The 16,249-nt window shown below is 35.1% G+C and overlaps 1 protein-coding gene across 4 annotated transcripts in view; it reads left to right on the top strand.

The window, feature by feature from the left end:
* Positions 1-16,249, top strand: part of Atp11c (ATPase phospholipid transporting 11C) — a 202,921-nt gene that overhangs the window by 145,801 nt on the left and 40,871 nt on the right. For all 4 annotated transcript variants that reach the window (XM_038316043.1, XM_038316044.1, XM_038316042.1 and 1 more), the window contains exons 16-22: positions 771-844; positions 2,313-2,416; positions 3,082-3,263; positions 7,167-7,430; positions 10,636-10,810; positions 14,123-14,225; positions 15,496-15,641. In XM_038316043.1, coding sequence (XP_038171971.1) covers positions 771-844; positions 2,313-2,416; positions 3,082-3,263; positions 7,167-7,430; positions 10,636-10,810; positions 14,123-14,225; positions 15,496-15,641 — 1,048 coding nt within the window. The remainder of the gene's footprint in view (positions 1-770; positions 845-2,312; positions 2,417-3,081; positions 3,264-7,166; positions 7,431-10,635; positions 10,811-14,122; positions 14,226-15,495; positions 15,642-16,249) is intronic.

The raw sequence follows: 16,249 nt of genomic DNA, 5'->3' as shown, positions 1-16,249 counted from the left end.
TTTAAGCCCTTCTCTGGCTTCTTACTGTTTTAGGATAAAATGCCACATTTCTGAAACAGCACTAAATTCCCAGTTCTCAACCCTTTCTTACTTTGAGTATTTCATCTCTTGCATAGAACTGAGTTTTTCAGACATTGGAACTTTAAACTCTGTGTGAACCATGTGCTGCCATACATGCTTTCATGTGTCTTCTCCCCTATGAAAAGTCAGCCCCGTTTCCTCATCGTGTCATTTTAGAATCTAGCACATACCCTTGCCAGGAAAAATTCGCCATTTTTCTGTGTTTGGGTCTCTCCATTTTAAGTATTTTTGATTGAAGTATTGCGTGGACATGGAATATAGTTATGTTCATTATCCTTTGTCTCCTTTATACTGTGGTAAGTTCTTGGAGAGAAGAGTCTTTGGCAGATTCATCTCAATTTCTCAGAACTTAGCACATTGTCTGACTGCATAGTAGGCACACCAGAATTACAACCACCCTATACCCCCTCCAGAGATGACTTGGTAAGCCAGTTCTTTGTTTTCCATTCTTATACAGTCACTCTCTTTGTAAGTTATACAGTAAGAAAATAAAAATAGCTTTTACTGCTATCAGCATGCTCTACATGCAGAGAAATTTCAAAGAAAAATAAAAGTACCAGTTGTATAAAAAACTAGCTCTTCCCATCCAAAGAGCAAAGCTTTGTGTTCATTAAGATCTTTGAGTAATGTGCTTTTTCTTACTCAGTGTAGTTTAGGTATTTCACTTTTTTGTCCTTCCTTTCCTAAAGGTATGAACTTCTCCACACCTTAAATTTTGATTCTGTCCGCCGACGTATGAGTGTAATTGTGAAGACCCAAGGAGGTATGCATCTTTAAAATCTGCCTTATTTATCTTTTTCTACTTGTAAGAGTTTTTTATCAACTTTCTTGAGGAAAGAAACATTTTATGTAGTTTAGGATTAACTAATCTTATAGATTTTACTGAAACGGCAATTTAGTGTTTCAGAAATGTCACATTTTATCCTAAAACACTAAGAAGCCAGAGAAGGATTTAAAGAGTGTAATAACAGTATGAGATGGCTTAGATTTGTCTATGTATGGATGAACTATTAATTAGATTAAATTATACGAAGAGTTAAATGGTCTGGAATTACCAATTATAGAAGTCTAGAGTTCCAAGAGTGACTGGTTTTCGATCCTTCTCTGACCACTATTATTCTCCTACTGCTTTACACTCGTTGGAAGCAAGTACAGATGGATGATTAACCCGTTTCTAGGAAAGGGCATTTTGTTTCATTCCAGCACTAAGAACTGTGAAAGAATAACACTTGCCTTTTTAGAGAAATGGGTACCATCATCTCTAAGCTCCTCAATATCTTTGGAAGGCACTGTGGTAGTTTGCCTTCTGTTCAGATTCTGAAAGACTCTTTGGAGAGCACTCCTTTATTTGCAAGCTCTCAGATGTATATACATGTGTGCACATGTGTTTTGGGCCCAATTTTCAAAATATCCTTAATTCATTTTAGTATTAATTACTTTGCAAATTCCTTAATGAAGAGAAATGGAGAAAGGTGGGTTCACTTTTACTCTGCCTTCTGGGATGACTGCAAAGTCATGGAATTGGTTTTAATATATTTCCATGAAGTTTGTTTATGACTTAAATATACTTCAGATGTGTGATTAGAAATGAAACATTTAGCATTTAAATCCTTACTGCTTTTATGTGTGCACATCTATTCCTATATTCTTCTGCAAATGGCAAAATGCCTGCAAAAACGATATGCAAAGGTCACTGGTCCCAAAGCTACATTTTTTAATTTGCTCAGCTATTTACCTCATAAGGATAAAGTGTCTTTTAATGCTCAACAGTACATGATCTAAAACTGTATTTATGATACCAGCATTCTACAAAAATATTTTCAAGTTCCCAGTACAGACCATCAAGCAAGTATTCTTCTAGTTTATTCAAAATGAATTCAAGCTGTTGGAGCTTGAATGTGGTTCTTGGCTCTACTTCATGACCTGTTACATTTTCAAAGTAATGTCACCTGGAGTTCCTTGACACAGCCTACTAGTCCATGATTTACTGCAAGGAAATATAGCAGGGCTGCATGTAGTAGTATCTGGCTTATTTATGGTGTCTATAATGTTCTGGAAAGATGATGATTGTTCTTTTGACAAACTAAAGCTCTAGATATTTTATTACATTGCAAGACAGGTTCAAAATATATAGCAGCTGGATGACAGAGGCCATCTTAAAGTTAACTCTTCTTAAAATCCTAATACCAGTCTTCGTATTCTAAGTTGAGTACTTTGGTTCTTTATTGCAGGAGATATATTACTTTTTTGTAAAGGAGCAGATTCATCAGTTTTTCCCAGGGTGCATAACCATGAAATTGAGTTAACCAAAGCCCATGTGGAACGTAATGCAATGGTAAGCCTGTGCCCTTCCCTTCAATAAGTAAATGGAGAAATACTGCATATAACTATGTTTATGGTTTTTAAATAGATGTTAAAGTTAATTTAGTTTATTTTATGGTCTATTTCTTGTGGATGGAAATTTGGTTATATTCCTATATTCTTTATTGTGACATAAACTATTATTCTATACTAGTACTATGGTCAGAGCTAATACTAAGTGAAGATGTTTCAAGAATCTTACTTGTTGAAGATGTTTCAAGAAGTTTTTTTTAAAGAGCTGTTAGTTTTTTAGAACTTGACTAAATAATTAACTTTTTGGCTGCATTCTGTTCATTTAAAAAAATCAAATGTGTTAAGAATTTCTCCTGTACAGATGGGTAAAGCAAATTCATTTCAAGAATATGATTGGGGCTAGGGAGATTGCTCAGAAGTTAAGAGCATGCACTGGTCTTACAGATGAGCCAAGTTTGGTTCCCAGTGCCCACAGTGGATAGCTCATAACTAACTGTACTTCCAGCTCCAGGGGATCTTATGCCTCTGGCCTTCACTGTCACCTGCACTCATGTGCACATAACTATACACATACACTGACACATGCTCAACACATAATCTTTAAAATAGTATGACACTAATTCAGCTATTACAGAGGTAACTGTAGACCTTTTGCTTTGCTTCTAGGATGGGTATCGGACTCTTTGTGTAGCCTTCAAAGAAATTGCTCCAGATGATTTTGAAAGAATTAATATACAACTAATAGAGGCAAAAATGGCCCTACAGGATAGAGAAGAAAAACTGGAAAAGATTTTTGATGAGATTGAGACAAATATGAATTTAATTGGAGCCACTGCTGTGGAAGACAAGTAACTAGATACTCTTGCTATTTTTTATTTTTAGTTTTTGAAGTTATAATATAATTACTTCATTTCTCCTCTTCCCTTTCCTTCCTCTAAAACATCCCATATCCAATTCTACTTTGTTCTCTTTAACATTCATGGCCTCTTTTCCTTTATTTGGCTGTTTGTGTATATATTCCTAAATATATAAATGGTTACTCATGTTACTATATAATATGTAAGTAATATATTTTAAGTAATATGTAAATGTTGCTTGTATATTTGTTTTCAGAGTTGACCATCTGGTATTGGATAATCAATTGGTGTGCATTTACCTGAGGGAAACTGTTTATCCTCCACCAGCCAGTATTCCTTAATTATTTGTAATTCTTTATCTCTTCCAGAGCTTTCCCCAGGCCATATTAGCATATCTGCTGAATAAAGATCTACTCTATTATTTTAATCACCAGTCACTTAATATGACTAAGATTAGTAATTTATTTACATATTTTGAAATATCTCATTTAGCATTGCCATCTAAGATTATTTTACCATGTATAGAAAATACAGCAGATTTTGAACTCTAGAAATAGTTTCAATTAAATGCATGTATCTAAGAAAGAATGAATCATTTATCAATATAGTTTTTTTAATATTTACTAAATCATCTAATTGTTTATATAACTTTTATAAAAACAACCTTACAGTACATAAAGCAGGGTTGTAGAATCATTATTTGAGCTATTTCCTAGAAGATTGGGTAAGATTTTGGTAAATGAGCAGAAAGGAAATTTCTGGTAAACAGCACAAGAATTTTACCTGCTTTAACAAGCCAGAATATATTTTTGAGCACTTTAAAATATGATTAAAAATAAGACAAATATGTAAGATGAGATCTGTCAGACATTATTTTAGGACTTAGTGATGTGCTTGGGATTTTTTTTTAATTTTTGAGTATTTTACAAGTTTTCAAAGAAAGAACTAGAGAGATGACTCCATGGTTTGGCATACTGGTTTCTTTTCCAGAGAATGTGGGATCAATTCCCAGCATCCACATGGTATCAGTAATCATCTGTAACTCCAGTCCTGAGGAACTTAATGTCTTCTACCATCCTTGGACACCAGGCATGCATGCATCATAGAAATATATATGCAGAAAACCAACCATGCACATATAATACATTAATTAAATTTTTAAGTATGGAAAAAATTTACCAATATATTCAACCAATTGAAAGTATTAAAGTTTTTATTACTTTTATGTTAGTATTTATTTATTCTTTGATACTTTAATACATGCATAATATAATTTAGTTACTTCAACCCCATTAACCTCTCTCATCCTAGTCCTGCTCCCATTGACCCTTCTGTTTTCATGTCTGCTTCCTTGTCTGTCTTTCTGGTTTGTTTGTTTGATTGATTGATTGATTGATTGATTTTTGTCTTTTGCAACCCACTGAGTTCAGTTAGCATTTCTTGCATGAGCATGAATAGTATGATCATTTACCTGAGCATGGGAAACTTAATGGTGGCTGTGCCATTAAAGAAAATGAATATCCTACCTCATCAACCATTAATTGCCAGTAGTTCCTCAGAGAGTAACTTTGAGCTCCTTGCCCACCTATGAGAGAATTGTTGATAGGTCCCATCTTGTGCAGGTAAACCCATCTGCAATGAATGTATGAGTGCAGTGGCCAGGCCAAATTCAAAAGAGAGCAGTTCAAAGTACTCTTCCCTTCCAGCCCTTATATTCTTTCCTCTCCCTCTTTTAAGATGTTCCCTAAACCACAGAGAGATAATATAAAATTCTTATTGAAGTCTGAGATGTAAACTGTCATTTATTTTTAGTTCTTTGACCAGTTATGAGTCATTTCATTAACGATCACCCACTACAAAGAGAATCTTCTCTAACCAATGTTGAGAGCAGCACTAATCTATAAGTATAAACAAAAATATTTAAAAGACAATTTGATACCATTTCCATTTAGTAAAAACAAAAATCCCAGTAGGTTACCTCTTAGGGCCTAGGACCTCCCCAGCTACAGACTTTTGACATGAGTTTCCTTCCATAGAATGGCCCTCAAATACAATCCTTTAAAGATTTATTTATTTTTTGTGTATGAGTGTTTTGCCTGCATGTATGCCTGTTGCGCTACATGCGTGCAGTGCCCTTAGAGGTCAGAAGAGGTTGTCAGATCCCTAGAAACTGGAGTTACCAACAGTTGAAAAGTGTCATGTGGGTACTGGGAATCTCCTCGGCAAGAGTAGCCAGTGCTTTAAACCACAGCCGTGTCTCCAGCTCCCTCAGATATCACTTCTAGAAACAAGTTGCTTCTGCCTATCAATCACATTCACAGTATAGTGTATCATGGATACATCTTACTGGCAGGTTGATCCTGTAATTCAAAGGGTTCTGGGTAGATTAGACTATTGATAGCTCCTCATTTTTATTCATTCTCATCTTCCCTTAAACCTTTCCATCTTCAATTTCTGTCCTGAAATTTTTTTGAAGTCATCTTATTTTTATTTTGAATTGTTGTGTGTGTGTGTGTGTGTGTGTGTGTGTGTGTGTGTGTGTGTGTGTGTAATGGATAAGGGTGGTGAGAATTCCATGTATGTGGGAATGTCCCTGCAGGACATACATCTGATCTCTTATAGCAGGAACCACAGGCTGCTGGGAGCCACCTGACACATGCTGGCAGTCGAAATAAGGCCCTCTGGAAGAGTAATACATGTTTTAAACCCCTAACCATCTCTCCAGTCCTCTCCTGAAAAATTTAATAACATACATTACAAAAAGTTAAAAAGTTTCATTGTGACATTCCCATACATGCAGATATTTTAATCATATTCTCAGCTTTTACTGTTCTTCCCAACTTCTTTTAAAACTCCCCTTTCCCTTCCTTCTGTTAACAAAATTTCTTTTGTAAAATTTCATTGATTATTCTGGTGACTAAAAGTTTAGAACCTAAAGAATGTGTCATTCTTCTATCCTTTACCTTTTAGAATTATTCTTAAATCCTCATTAAAAATTACTGGGTTTCCTCTTTATTATTTATTTTCTATGATACAGGATATCAACTGTGTAGCTCTGGCTTGCCTAGAACACAGTATAGAGACCATGTTAGCTTCAAACTCACAGAAATCTACCTTCATTTGCCTCCCATGTGCTAGGATTAAAGGCAAGCTACCATACTTAGCAGATTTCCTAATCTTAAAAGCTCCCTAAAGATATCAATTTATGAATAGTCCCCATATCTAATTAGAATGTTTTAGCTCTTTCCATTTTGGAACATGTTAAGAATTTGTATGGTTCGACATGGAGGCTCATGCATTTAATCCCAGATCTTAGGAGGCAGAGGCAGGGATCTCTATAAATTCAAAGCCAGCCTGGTCTAGTGAGTTCCAGAACAGCCAGAGCTACATAGTGAGATCATGTTTCAAAAGAGAAAAAAAAAAGAATTACATGGTGAGATGTCATAGAAAATACACTTAAAGTGACAATAAATAAAGACATTTGGTGAGTTTTTGGATATTTTTGCTTATAGTTTCAATTCTTTTGTTATTTGTTTTGTTTTGTTTTTTGAGGCGGTTTCTTTGCAGCTTTGGAACCTGTTCTGGAACTAGCTCTTGTAGACCATGCAGGCCTCAAACTCAAAAACTCCGTCTGCTGCTGCCTCTCCCTCCTGGCTTTATATTTTCAATTTTTATTATGCCACTGGGTACCAATTACCTCAAGAAATATGAAGTTTTCTGAACTTCATTGTTTGGAATTTAATTTAGTAAGAGCAGCTCTGCCAGAGACAAAAACAACAGTGATAAGGAGTCAGGATTCTAGACTTGCATTGCTAGTAAGCTGTAAGAATGCTTGCTTCAGCAGACCTTCTGTCATGAAATTTACAAGTTAACAAGGTTTCTTTGTGTTTGTAGGCTGCAAGATCAGGCTGCAGAGACCATTGAAGCTCTGCATGCAGCTGGCTTGAAAGTCTGGGTGCTTACTGGAGACAAGATGGAAACAGCCAAATCCACGTGCTATGCCTGCCGCCTTTTCCAAACCAATACTGAGCTCCTGGAACTGACCACAAAAACCATTGAAGAAAGTGAAAGGAAAGAAGATCGATTACATGAATTGTTAATAGAATATCGTAAGAAGTTGCTGCATGAATTTCCTAAAAGCACTAGAAGCCTTAAAAAGTAAGAAAGTGCATATATTTCTTACTTATACATTTATACAAATGTAAATAACAAATGCTTTTGCAGAAGGTGCTATTTGCTGTAATTTATCATTCTCTGTTGATGTTTTATTCTTGTAAGTTAAAATGTTCCCCAGAGGACTTGGTTAATGGTCCATTTGAGATCATTTGTCACTTTATACCTCTCTTAATGTAAAAGAAAATTAGATTTCTCAACATTTTGTGTTAAAGCTCATTTTTGGTTTTTTGGCAGTGCTGTAAATTGAACCTAGGGCCTTATACATTCTAGGCAAACACTCTACCACTGAGTTATCCCCAGCTCTCTGTCCTTTTTTAAATAAATTTATAATTCACATGTACTAAAAGCATAAAATTGTACATACTAAGTTAATGAAATATTTTGATGCATGCACACACTATATGTTTAAATTATAGCTAAACACACTTTTTCCCAAAGCACATTTCTTTATAGCAAAAACTTTCAGAATCATCTCTTCTAACATTTTGAAATTTATGTAAATTAGTGTTACCTATAGTCACCCTACTCTATAGGTAATATACCAAAATTTCTTTCTCCTGTCTAAGTATTACTTACTATCTTTGATCAACTTTTCCTCATTCTTATATCCACATACTCTCCTAGCTTTTGATAACCACCCTTATATTCTCAACTTCCATGAAATCAGTGCTTTGAGATTCATATGAATAAGATCACATATGACTTGCCTTTTTGTACTCAGATTATTTTATTTGCTTATTATATTACACATGATATAATGAGTTCATGTCATCTATGTAGCTGCAAATGACAGAATTTTGTTTTTGTAGCAGCATAGTATTCTATGTATGTATGTCCCATTTTTTTTTCACCTGTTCTTAGTTGGTAGATACTTAGGTTGTTTCCATCTCTGGGCGCTTGTGAATAGTGCTGAAATGAACACTAGAGTACATATGTCTCTGACCTTTATTATATATATATAAAATCAGTAATGAGATTTCTGGAGTATAACAGTAGTTTTCATTTTCTTTAAAAAAACTTTTAAAGTAGCTCAATTTCTAAACATTTAGTGTCTGACATACAGTAACATCAATCTGTAACAGAAAATTGATTGAATTTGGTCTATTCTGAGTGTATGGGTGTTGAAAGAGAGATATCTCACGCTTGTGTTATGTGTGTATTAGTCACTTTTCTGTTGTAGTAAAACACCACTACCAAGGCAACTTACAGAAGTTAAGAGTTTATTTGGACTTAATCTGTGGTGCCAGATCAGAGGCATGGAAGCACAAACTAAAAGCTTATATTTTTTGATTGCAAGCACAAAGCAGAGAGACCTAACTGGAAATGGCATGAGGCTTTGAAACCAAAGATGTCCTTACTCTAGCAAGGCCACACCTCCTAAGCCTCCCCCAACAGTGCTACCAACTGGATTTCAAGTGTTCAAATGTCAGAGCTCTATGGGGGACACCCTTACTCAAACTACCACAATGTGCATTCAAATTGTGATCCACACAAATCCCCACCTTTGTTACCACCTCCTCAAACCCACAAATCCCTTTCCCAATTCATGACTTTGTTGTTTGGTTAGTTGATTGTTTGCTTGTTTGTTTGTTTGTTTTACTTTTGTTTTGTTTGGTTTTAGAGACTACTCTGTGGCTGTGTTTTTGGAACTGATTTTTTTGAGACAAAGGCTCCTGTAGCCCTGGTTGACCTTGAACTTTTGATCCTTCTACCTCTATCTCTCTTTGCATTTGTTTTCTTGGCACCTAAATGCCTCTTACTCATAGTTAGACATTAAAACTACCTAAAAAAATCTTTAAAATATAATTGTGCAGTACCAATTTGTGCCCACTATTTTCTTTTTTACTTGGTCTACAAATGGAGCCAGGCATGGACAGTTTATTTTTAAATATAGGTAAACTAGGGTTAAGAACCATTAGGTCGTATAGAACGTTATTTATTTAAATGATGCGTCTGTATGTGTTTATATATTGTTGGGTTTTTTTCCTTGGTTTTTCAAGACAGGATTTCTCTGTGTAGCTCTTGCTGTCCTGAAACTCACTTTGTAGGCCAAGCTGGCCTCAAATTCAACAGAGATCCACCTGCCTCTGTCTCCTGAGTGCTGGGATTAAAGGCATGTCCTACCACCACCCGTATATATAATGTTCTTTTATTTTGTCCTATTTAAAAAACCCTATTCTATCGATACTCTTGTCATTCAGACAAAGATACTATATTTGTTTGCCCCTAAGTCATTTTATCTTTTGTTTCCCTAAAGTTTCAGTTTAACTGATTATTTATCTTCATATCAAATTTTACATCATTTCACAGTAGTTTGACTAATTCGTATATAGTTCAAAAGACTCATTTTAAATTTTTTATAGAGTCATACTGCACAACCACCTTCATTTTTATACTTTTCAGAACTTAGAAACAGTTCTTGTACCATGACACTATTAACCCCTTGTGGCCTGTTATTTCTGTTGTATAGGCTTCTTAATAGGCAAACTTCACATAATCTACTTTGTTCTTTTTGTTCTCTTCCTCATTTTTCTACTGAAGTTGACATTATCAATTAATCCTCCCTAAAACTCTTAGGCCAGTGAAATAGCTCATCAGCTTAAAAGCCCTTGCTATAGAATCCTTCTAACCTGAGTTCAATCTCCAGAACCAACAGTACAAAGAGAGGACAAATTCTAGAAAGTTGCCCTCTGGCCTTCACACATGTGCCATGCATGTGCATATGCATGCGCACACAAAATAAAACTTTAAAAAACAAAAACCAACTCTATTTATTTCTGTGATGTTCACCAAATGCTGATATTTCTTTTTTTGGCAATCTAGTATCTTCATTTTCTCCCTAATTAAACAGCTTTTTCTAACTAAAAGTCACTATTTCTATCATTGGGGGCAGTTCATTCTTTGGGATGAATATATGAAGGAACTAGAACTGGTGACTAGTCTCATCTGGGATATTCACCTCTGTGATTAAGAAACTCAAACTCAAGCAGGGTGTGGTGGTGCATGCCTGTAGTCCCAGGACTTAAGAAGGGAAGACAAGCAGTTCAAGGAGTTAAAGGGACCTTCTTAGTTACAGAGAGTTGAAGATCAGCTTGATCTGTACGAGGCCTGTCTCAAACAAAATAAAAGTCAAGGTGTTAATTATAACTGTATAATAGATTCAAACACATTTTTAAATCTTTTTCAGAGCATGGACAGAACATCAGGAATATGGATTAATCATTGATGGCTCCACATTGTCACTCATACTAAATTCTAGTCAAGACTCTAGTTCAAACAACTATAAAAGTATTTTCCTGCAAATCTGTATGAAATGTACTGCAGTGCTCTGCTGCCGGATGGCACCATTACAAAAAGCCCAGGTAAGTGGATATTAGTTAATTTTCCATTCTGGATCCTCTTTTCACATCGCATTTCCCTGCCTTTTCATTCTTTGTGAGCAAACCTGAAGTCTCTTCCAAATTATTTTAAACCTGTACTCTACCTTGTACTCTCTAGCTTGCTGACCAGTTCTTCACCTTCTAGACTTCTCTAATGAGTACTTAGTTCCTACTGCCTCTGCCTGGTGTTCCTTCCTCCTCGTGGCATTATTAACCCTATGTAACCTGATCTTTCTTCTCTTACTATTCTGCTAGCTTGGATACAAATAAACCTGGCCCAATTCCTTAAGCAATATTTTTTTGGTTTCTTTACTACAGTTGACACTATCATTTACATTCTCCTCAAAATCTTTCTTGATTTCTGTGCTTGTCCAAAATGCTGATATATTCTCTCTCTTTGACAGTGTAGTATCTTTTCATTTTGTTTTATCCTGTATTTTTAAATTTTTATTTTAATGTGTGTGAGTATTTTGCCTACATGTATAACTCTGCACCATTTGGGTTCCTGGTGAATGCGGAGGCTAGACGAGAGCATCAGAACTCCTGGAACTGGAATTACAGACATTCATGAGCTGCCACGTTTGTACTGAGAGTTGAACCTGAGTCCTCTGAAAGAGCAGCCAGTGCTCTTTACTACTAGGCCATCTCTCTGGCCCATTATCCTGAACTTCCTTAATAGTTTTTTCTTCTCTATGGTAAAGTTTTCCTTTGATTTTCACTTTATGGACTATCTCTCTCTGGATTAACTCTTCCTTCCATTGATACAGCTCTAGTCTTGGCTTTTCCTTAAGATTATGTCTCCTGTTTCTAGCTGTCTGCTAGACATTTCCATTTTGATTGCCTACTACTACGTTAAATTCTAGTATCTTAAGATAGATCTTAGAGTTTTCTTGAACAGTTTATTTCTTCTGTACTACTACTACTTGTACAATATTCTTCCATGTTGATCTGAATCCATGATCCATACATGAAAATTCATTAATCTAGTCACACCAGACCTATTTTATGAGTGGTTACTATTATTACTTCCCCGTGTGCCTTTTGGATATCATTCATTTTCTCTGAGAATACCTTAATTATTTCCTTACACATACAAATTCTACAAGTATTTCATTGTTAATCATGATTTCTTCCATAAAACAATGCCTAATTGGCAAATACTTTCCTCTTTTTTGCTATCATAAGCTTTCTTATATGGAAAATTTTCACACTTGTTTGTTTGTTAGGTGGTATGTGTACCTTGGTGCACATGTAAAGATAAGAAAACCACTTGCAGAAGTCTTTTCCTACCCTCCTCCATATGGGTATCAGGGATCATACTGGATAATAGCATGTACTCCTATACAGATACCATATTTTATCTTTATTATTTTTCTGTTTATCTGATATGCTTGAATTTATAATTCATTTCTATTTTATTTGCATGCTTTCTAGTGACCACACCTCTTTTTGTTATTAGTATATTGTTTTGAATGGTATTTTGCATATACTTATACTTAATGAAAAAGCTATTTTAGTTAAATTAACTCTTTTTCTTGAAACCTACCTACAGTTTGGAGAAAAACTCTTAATATGGGTAACTTGAAAAGATTAGAAAAAACTATATATTTACCTTACCAATTCATTTGTGACTCTGCAGTCAGTAATCACAAATCCTTTTATTTTCTACAAGTACAAATTATAATCTTTCAACCTAACCTATATTTTTCTTGAAAAGGTTGTCACCTTAATAATTATATTGCCTTCCAGGCTGCAATTTTTAATCCTTGAGGTACAAATTATTGCTGCACATAGTATACCAAGTGCAAATTAGTTAACCATTATTATAGCCCATTGAAACTGAATTTGAGTTTGGATTCTTTAGCTTTGTCCTTAGTTCTTTCACTTACAGGAATAAAGGAGTATTTCTGACAATCTTTTGTAAAGTTCTTAACAGGAACCAAATTAATTGGAGTAGTCATGCAAATGCTAACATTTCACTTCATTTTTTTTGTTGAATGAAATTGGACATGTAGGATTTTTATTTATTTATTTATTTATTCATTTATTTATTTATTTATTATGTATACAGTATTCTGTCTGTGTATGCCTGCATGCCAGAAGAGGGCACCAGACCCCATTAGAGATGGTTGTGAGCCACCATGTGGTTGCTGGGAATCGAACTCAGGACCTTTGGAAGAGCAGGCAATGCTCTTAACCTCTGAGCCATCTCTCCAGCCCCGGACATGTAGGATTTTTTAAATGATTTTAACACAGCTAAAAACTTATTGCATCTTATTTAAAGAAATACTATGTTGTCCCTTGCTTGCATAAATTATTTGTAATCATTTCATTATATTGAAAATGAATTTAATTTATGCTAACCAACTAGATATATCAGGGGACAAACTTTTTGGAAAGCATTATTTAGCAGCTGAAACTTACATATCATATTAAGGCTACTAAATTCCAAGGAGTCTTGAGAGTAGTTGGCAAACAGTGAGTATCTGAAACAGTGGAAAGACAGCTTTGACCCAAATATATTCCCCAAGAAACTTTTCATGAGGTTTTGGAGACCCCTAAAGCAGAAATCATTGAGCAACAGCATAGGTAAACATTTTTTAAGTATTTGCCCTGAACACAGCATTGAATCACACTCAATGTTTTCACATCTAGATGAGATACTATTTAGAAAGTGACTGAATTTGTAGCATTTTTCTGCAAATCTCACCTCTTTTAAGATACCTCCTTTGAAATGTAGCTATCTGTAAGAGAAAACAAACCATATCGTGTGGTTAGGAGAGTTAGTAAAATGTAATTGGCAGCCATATAGGTGGATAAGATTTCCATAATTACCATTGAGGAATTCTAAAGGGAGATAGGAATGTCTTCAGAAAGAAGGGATTAAGAGATAACCAAAACACTATTCTAATTATCCCATTCTTGTTCTGGTAGCTTTGTACATGTTACCTCAAATCCAATTTATGATCTCCACTCTCACATTCAAAAATATAATCTAAAAAGAACACGTGAAAAGATGGCAAACGAAGGAAACGTGCCGATCTTTAGTAAGCACGACAAGAAAGGTTTTGAACATTTATGCATGTACAGACCTAGAAACAAATGGGGTGCTAGTGTTTCATTTTAAATGACTATGTTACTTCGCACCTGACAACTTAAGACTCTCACACATATGTATGCAAACTAACTTTCTGTTTGGAAATCCTTCATTTACATTTATAAATGACAGTAAACCCCAGTGAGTTACTACACATTCTGCTTTTGATTTTTCTGTCTCTTGTATTTTATGTTTAGATTGTCAGAATGGTGAAGAACTTGAAAGGCAGCCCTATAACACTATCAATAGGTGATGGTGCCAATGATGTTAGTATGATTTTGGAATCTCATGTGGGAATAGGTAAGAAACATTTAATGTGATGGCCTCTATAAGGTATCATTGTCAGTATTGCTTTTTAGGTTGAATCAGTCTTACTCTAGATTGTTTTAGTTACTCATCTGAAATTTGAACTTGTGAATAATTGTTAATATAATAAAAGATTTCTTATAATAGTGACCATTCCAAGGTCCTTCCCAGAGTAGTGAGAGGGTATTTATATTTGCCAATCAAAGTGGATTTTTTTTTCCCAAGGCAGGGTTTCTCTGTGTATCCCTGACTGTCACTCTGTAGACCAGGCTTGCCTGGAACTCAGAGATCCACTTGCTTCTGCCTTTTGAGTGCTGGGATTAAAGATGTGAACCACACCCACCTGACTTCAAAATGGATTTTTCAAACCTTGTGTCACGATTAATTGAGTAGTTCCTATTTTGACAGCATGCATGAAATTTTATTAATTTCTTACACCTTTAGCCAGGCTTCCTACTCTATTACTGTTCCCTCTGTCTTTTGAGATTGTTAACTGTTAGAGGTTAAGAAATTATCACTGGCTGGCTCATTGTCTACAGTGGTATTTATGGGTACCATGGGCTATGGTGTTGAAGTCTTATGTTGACTTATACCAACAGTTTTTCTGGCACCTACACAAAGTTTTCACATACCCAATTGCTATTAAGTACCCCAGCAACATTGGACAATGGATTGGGAGCACGTACAGAATTGAAATATTGGAATATTATATAGTGAAGTTTAGATTCCAAAATTCCTTCTCCTACTCAAAAGTAGAATGATTTAGCATGGAATTCTAAGTTTTTCTCATTGGTTACCCAATGTGGAAATGGCCTGTGACTCATAAAATCCATGAGTAGCTATTCAGTTTCATATAGTGAAAGGGTTTCACTGTCTTCTCATTGATTTCTTTGACCACAAAACCCAGACCTCTGGCTTGCCTTAATATAACATTTAGTTTAGTGTTATGCAGTTAAGCACATACGGAATGCCTTAAATAATTTTCAGGTGGATTTTTCCCCACTAGATAATTTTTGCTTTGTAACGATTGAAATAATGACTAGTTAATTGTTTTATATTGTACTAACAAATAGCTAATAATCAGTTAAACATACTTTTATTTGGTGAGTCTCAGTATCATTGTTAAAGCCACTTTTATTTTAAAAGAAGTAAATCTAAGGTATACACTTGATTTGTAGCATTTAAATAGCTTAAAAATATAAACACAGACCAGGCATTTGCTCATTCTATAAAGTTATCACCATACAAAATATTCTCTCTTTAGGTATTAAAGGAAAAGAAGGTCGCCAAGCAGCCAGGAATAGTGATTATTCTGTTCCAAAATTTAAACATTTAAAGAAACTACTATTGGCTCATGGACATCTATATTATGTGAGAATAGCACATCTTGTTCAATATTTCTTCTATAAGGTATGTGATCGATCAGATGTTTATAATTTAACTGTTTTGCAGGGGATTGTTTTTGAAACAGGTTCTTGCTACATGGCCTACATTTAAATCAATTTGTTTTTGTTCGTTTTGGTTTTTGAAGACAGGATTTTTCTGTATAGCACTGGATGTCCTGAACTAGCTCTGTAGATCAGACTGGCCTCAAACTCACAGAGATCCGCCTGCCTCTACCTCCTGAGTGCTGGGAGTAAAAGAATCAAACTTCTTATGTAACTAGGGCTAACACACACTTCTCCTGTCCCAACCTCAAAGGTGGTGGAATTGCAGATGTGAACTATGGTGCTGAGCTTTGCAATTTAATTTCTGTGAATCTAAACCAAGGCTTTACTGCTCCTGAATATAGCCTGCTCCATCTGGATAATTTTGGTTTTGTGTATGTGTGTGTGTGTGTGTGTGTGTGTGTGGATGATCAGAGATGATCATTTGGTATTAGATAACCAATTGGTGTGCTCTTCCTTGGAAAAGATTATTTCTCCCACTCTTGGCATTTCTTGTGTAGGGTTGACACTTCGTGATCTTTTCTCCATCCACTTTGGCTTGTATATTGCTGTTGTCCTTGTTCAGCTGGT

Source organism: Arvicola amphibius, chromosome X, assembly GCF_903992535.2.
Source record: "Arvicola amphibius chromosome X, mArvAmp1.2, whole genome shotgun sequence".
Taxonomy (NCBI): domain Eukaryota; kingdom Metazoa; phylum Chordata; class Mammalia; order Rodentia; family Cricetidae; genus Arvicola; species Arvicola amphibius.
The sequence above is the reverse complement of the archived record's forward strand: the minus strand, read 5'-3'. Positions and strand labels throughout refer to the sequence as shown.